Source organism: Antechinus flavipes, chromosome 2, assembly GCF_016432865.1.
Source record: "Antechinus flavipes isolate AdamAnt ecotype Samford, QLD, Australia chromosome 2, AdamAnt_v2, whole genome shotgun sequence".
NCBI classification, from domain to species: domain Eukaryota; kingdom Metazoa; phylum Chordata; class Mammalia; order Dasyuromorphia; family Dasyuridae; genus Antechinus; species Antechinus flavipes.
In genome coordinates, this window is record NC_067399.1 from 554,037,998 (window position 1) to 554,043,997 (window position 6,000).

The 6,000-nt window shown below is 38.5% G+C and overlaps 1 protein-coding gene across 1 annotated transcript in view; it reads right to left on the reverse strand.

Moving 5' to 3' along the window:
• Nucleotides 1–5,054, reverse strand: part of SYNM (synemin) — a 50,089-nt gene extending 45,035 nt beyond the window's left edge. Inside the window, exon 1 of the mRNA XM_051981005.1 lies at nt 4,101–5,054. Within this exon, the coding sequence (XP_051836965.1) occupies nt 4,101–4,907 (807 nt within the window). The 5' untranslated portion in view covers nt 4,908–5,054. The remainder of the gene's footprint in view (nt 1–4,100) is intronic.
• Between the last annotated feature and the right edge of the window lie 946 nt (nt 5,055–6,000).

A 6,000-nucleotide genomic window follows, 5' to 3' on the forward strand; every position in this document is an offset into this window, starting at 1 on the left:
CCTGACAAATATCAGTCACTATGTGAGACAAAGCTAGTAGAGTTTATTAAAGGTGCATCCCAGCCTGATTTTGAATATGACAATCTACACACACACAAATTTGTGTTTATTTGAATTAATATGTGTAATATGTGTTTTGTACATTAATAAGGCTGAAATAAAAATCTAAAATAAAGTATATTTCAATTGGATTAAATGTCAGATATTATTGAGTATGCAGCAATTTTCTGTCAATATTATGTTTTTATTTAATATTTTTTTAGTACACTAAAGAAATGAATTTAATGAGCTGATCAAAATCCAAAGGATAGAGTCCAAATGAGAATTTAGAGATTAAAAAATACATTTTTGAAAGTATTAAAAACATTTAAAAATATTTGTAAAAGGTTAAAAATGTTAACTAATCTCTAAATCTAAATTAATATTTTTTGGTTTCTTAAAATACAAAAACATGCTATTTCTCAGTTATAAAAACTAAAAAAAATTATACTACAAATCTTATCACACTGTAAAGTCCCAGACTAGGTAATATATTTAGTAGGTGGTTAAAATTAAATTTTAAAGATTTAATTATACAAGTTAACATTTCTGAAAACTGATAACAGCTCTTGAATTTTCCAAAATTGTTGTTTTTAATGCAAATGTACAATAGTTTCATTTTAGGCATTTTATGATTTTGTGCTTCTTAAAGAATCTTAAATTGATTTTCTACTCAGAGAAAAGAATAACAAGGGTAAAATTTCATAAACAGAAATAAATAATTTGGCATTCAATACTTTCCTTTTAAAATTAAAAAATATAATTGTTTTAATTATAAATGACATAAAATTGTTCTTTTAATCACTTATATTTGTACTAAATCAGATACTTGTTAAAGATTAGAATTAGGTTTCCTTTTCTATGATGCTATAGTATCACTATAATAAAAAAAGCTTGCTAAATTGATCCTCAAAACAGAATGACAATTTACTATCACAAATTCAAAATTAAATCTCAATAATGATAATCAGATAAGTAGTTTTTTGTATCTCTTAATTCATATAATACCATACTGTTTAACTGAGAATCTAATTTTAATCACTTTAAAAGAGACAAAAACAATTTATAAACTGTGGCCTTATATCTCTCATCTAATCAAATCACTTTATTTTACCAATGAGGAAACTGAGGCCCACCCAAAGGGATTAAATAATTTGCCTACCCATACAACTAAGAAAGGGCAGAGCTGGGATTGAAGTCCAATTCCTATTATTCTATATACCTATTTCTTTTTTAAAAATTTATTGTATTTTTAATTTGTAGATTAAAACAAGCATTTCCATAACATAGTATAATAAAAAAGATGATTGCACATGAAACTGCAGGTCTACTATGCATAATTTGCTATTCCTTTCAAATATACCACAAAATTATCATGTATATTTCTTTTTTTCCCCTTTTCTTCTGCCCCTCTTTGCTCTAGAGATGGCTATCATTAAATATAAATAGAGAATGTTGGGATGTGTATAAATATACATACACATAATTATTTTATACATACTTCTATTTGTCAGTCCTTTTTCTGAATTCAAATAGCATCTTTCTTCAAAATTTATTCTATATATCTCTCTCTTTCTATTGCACCATTGAAGTGTTATCCCCAAATGAGGGTAGGATCATTAGTTAACAAGTCAAGCAGGCCATAAATGAATGAAGATAGGAATATTAGTTTCTTCATCTTTAAAATCAGGGCTTTGGTTTAGAGATCTCCAAGATTCCTTCCTAACTGAAAAATTTCTCAATTTGTCAAATTACATCATTCCAATTCATGAGAGTAAAGAAAGGACACTCTGTGGGGATTTTGCATGCTTTCTCATCCTCTAAACACCACCCCCATCTTGTTTTTCACAGAAATTTAAAGGCCAGACCAGGAAAACAAAAAGGGAGGGTGGAAAATCTTGGGTCTATTCTGTAGAGATCATGTTGTGGTAATCCAAAAAGAATTAACTCCCTTTTAAAAGTACTGATTGATTCAGCATTTTGCTGTTGATAAGCATTGCAAAAATGCTAACAGCACACAAATGAGATTTGTGTTCATATTCACTAATGCAGGTATCATGATCCATTCAAGAAAACAGATCAGGAAGATTTTCCAGATATACTTCAATACCTTTAATCAACCAACTTACTCAACACAACTAAGTGGATTAATACATTTTGGAAAGATTTTCTATTTTATGCATACAGGATTTTCTGGATAACAATAACAAGTAGAAAACCCAACTGGTCAGCATTCCTATTAATCAAGGTTTTGTCATATCAGCTTTATGACAAAAGTGTTTTCACTAACTAAGAAGGTCTTAGACAACAAGGGATTTGTTATAGAGAACAGTATCATAATATGATTCTTAATGGTTGTCTAACTCATTATATTGAAAGTTGGGGGATAGGGTACTCAACTAGATTACAAACTGAAGAGATATCCTTTATTAAACTTTTGTATGCCCCAAAGATCACATCACATCATTGGGTACTTGAAAGATGCTCAATAAATATCTGTTAATTTGATTGACACCAGACTGGAGATGTTATATAAGGTTTGCCGTCATTTAAGCAAAGGACTACTTGGCTTACAAAACTGTTTTAAAAAAAATCTAAAATGTTTTTCAGGGAGGCTAATCTCAGTAATATAATAACTATGAAAAAATGTAGATTTGAAGCACTTCATGTTTATTATTTATTCCTAAGAGTTCTTTGAGATTAGTGGGGAAAGTATTGTTCTCCCCATTCTAGAAAGAGATACTAAGACAAAGAAATTGTCTGCTTTGCCCAAAATGATGAAGCTAGTATCAAGCTGTTTCAGGAATGTTTCCAGAAAGGATCCTAGGTCTCCTGCCTCCTCCAAAATATCCAAAATTTTATTTTTGTCTTACCTTAAAAGGCCACAAAATCGAAACAGCACAGTTCACTGCAAACTGATCTCGTAAAGTATGCAGTTATATAATCTTTAAATTATCACCTCAGAGAACCACTGCACAATTAGGATTATTTCCATAAAGTCTAATGGAATCAAATGCACAGCCTAAACTACATAATACACAACTCCAGGAGTCATTTACTTTTAAGAAAGTATGGCTTTTGTTTTTTCTAGATATTAACTTTATATTAATCCAATGGATAATAGAGTAAGATAGAGATAGAGTAGGTAAAATGTCACATTGAGTCATTATTTACCATGATTCTTTAAAACTAAGGGGACGAAGTAAAATCTGATTTAACTTTGTAGCATTATCCAATATTATATCTAATTATCTAATTATCACGTATTCCTGCCATTCCTGTCATTTCCAAGAACAAAGAAGAGAATTATTCATTATATATAACCAAAGTGAAGAACCAAATGTTTTTTCTTACAAAGATCTGAAAAGACTCATGGCTTCTAAAAACCGACCCTGACACAGCAGGGAGAGCCCAACCCCCACTTGCTGGATATTTCGGAAATGCCTGGGGTCATTGCCCAGTGCAGTTTCTCATACGTTCCTTCTTTCTCCACCTCCAAACACAGACATGCGTGCAAGGGCAGATCAACTTCCCAGTATTTGCCCCTAATTTGGTCTTCTCTGGGATTCTTCCCTAGTGAATGGGCAGTTTTGCCACTAAAAGAATACCCTTTACATAACAGGTAAGGAGATAACTATACTTTTCCCTGGACACAATACTCAAAGTACTCAGAGTAAAGGAAAGTTTTCACTTCACTGAACCGTTGGTACATTAACCCCGCCCCAGGGCAGCCGGAAAAGTCACCGACTCTTGGGCTATTGTGGGGGAAGGCTTGGTTTTCCATGCTGGGATGGAGGTGGAGAAGAATCTCAAAAAGCAGAGATGTTATCCCAAAACCGTTCCCAAAAAACATAATTCAAGCAGTGTGATATAGTGCAAAGAGTACAGGAGGGGGGTTTCAAGAGCTCTGAAATCCATTTCTGATTGACATTTCCTAATTGTGGGATCACTTAACTTTTCTGCACCTCTATTTACTCATCTGTAAAAAGGAGTAACACGCCCTCCTTACAATGTGTTTGTACGCCTTGAAGCACGCATCACTGTGAGTTTTTATTACACACCTGGTTCTCTTCCATCTCCAGGTCGTATTTTTCCTTCAACCTCAGAAGCTCTTCCTCCAGCCTCTGGCGCAGCTGGTCCAATTCTTGGGCTTCTCGGTGCAGGGACTCCACTTCTAGCTGGCAAAGCCGCTTCTCCTCCTCCGCCTCCTTCCGATTCTCCTGCCCCAGCTTCACGTTCTCCTCCAGCTCGCGCACCTTGTCCTGGTACAACTGGAAAGTTTCTTGCCAGGACTCGGACATCAGGAGGGCATAGCTGTCGTGCACCTCCTGCAGATTGAGCTGGGGTTCCCGGGTCGGCTGGCGCGCGCGGAATCGCAGCGAGAAGGTGGACACCTGCGCCCGCAGCTCCCGCACGTCCCGCGCGTGCCCCTCCAGCAGGCGCTGGTGCTCATCCTGCAGGCGGCCCAGCAGCGCTTCCAGGGCGGCCCGAGCGTCCAGGGCCTCCTTCAGTTGTTGCCGCTGCGCGCCCAGCTCGACGTCCAGCTGGCCCCGGACTGCACGGACTTCCCCGCTCAGCCTGCGCAGCTCCTGCAGCTCGCGCCACAGGCTGTCCCGTTCCCCCTCGGCCAGGGACTTGTCCCAGCTAAGCTCTTCCAGCTGTCGCCTCAAGCTGCTCACCTCCGCCTGGTAGCGACCCTGCCATGCTTCCCACCAGTCCTCCTCCCCTCTCCGGTTATGCAGCTCGTCCAGGAGCTGCTGGTTTTCCTGCTCCAACTGCCGCACCCGGGACACATACTCGTAGAGGCGGGCGTTGAGTTCCTGAAGCTGAGCTTTCTCATCTCCCCCCAACAGCCTCCAGTGTAGCATCGTGGCTTCGTGTTTTTTTTTGGGGGGGGCGGTAGAATTTCGGGTTGAAAACTGTCCCCCTCCTGTCCAAGCCTTGACCCCTCCCTGCACTTCTCCCCTTGCAGCGGAGGTGACGATCCTGCAGCTCCGGAATCCTACCGACTCTGGGACAGAGACTGGCAAAGCAATATGACATAACGGAAGGTTGGGTGGGGTTCGGTGAGGGGCTGGCAGAGAGCCGTCTCCTTGGCCAGGGTCTCCATCCAATAGCAGCTTCGGATGAACCCGGACCACTATAGCCAAACAGCGCCCTCTGCGGGAATGGCCCACCTCGGAGACTACGAACCCCACTTCTGAATTTTATTTCTAACATCTGTAAAAAAGGAACAAGTTTCAATCCAGAACAAAACTCTACTAAATAATAGAGAGTGAAAGGGTTTGGGGGCACGGGAAAACTGGCCTTCTGTTGGAGACATATCAACACACTAAAAACAACCATTCCATCTATCTAAATGAATTTGTCTCCAAGGCTATACTTAATGATTCCAGTTCTGAACCTCAGAATCAGGAAGACCAAGTAACAACTAGCAGAACCAATATTCAAACACAGATTCTTGAATACAGATTTAGTGCTCTTGTACCTATACCAGAAGCGGTGAAGAGTAGTGACTAGAGAGAACCTTCCTTTCCTCTCTTCCTTAACTACTTAGTCTAGCTTCTGACCTTATCATTCAACTAAAGCACTGCTCTCTCTTAAGTCACTAATGATCTAATAGCCAAATCTCAATCTTTTTCTTTTTCTCAATCTTTATCTTTCTTGACCTCTATACAGCCCCTGATACTGTCAATCATTCTTTTCTTCTTGATATTCTCTTCTTTCTTGATTTGCATGTCACTGCTCTCCCAGTTTTCTCTGTCTCTTTTGTTGAATCTTTATCTTTGACAGACCTGCTCAGAGTAGAGGTCCTCCAAGTCTCTCTCCAGGGCCTTCTTCTCCCTTATGCTACATTGCACTTGGTAATTTCATAGGCTCCCAGGGTTTCAATCATCAACTCCATGCTGTTGATTCTCAGAGCTACTTTTATAGCCCTAACTTCTCTTCTGATCTCTCTCA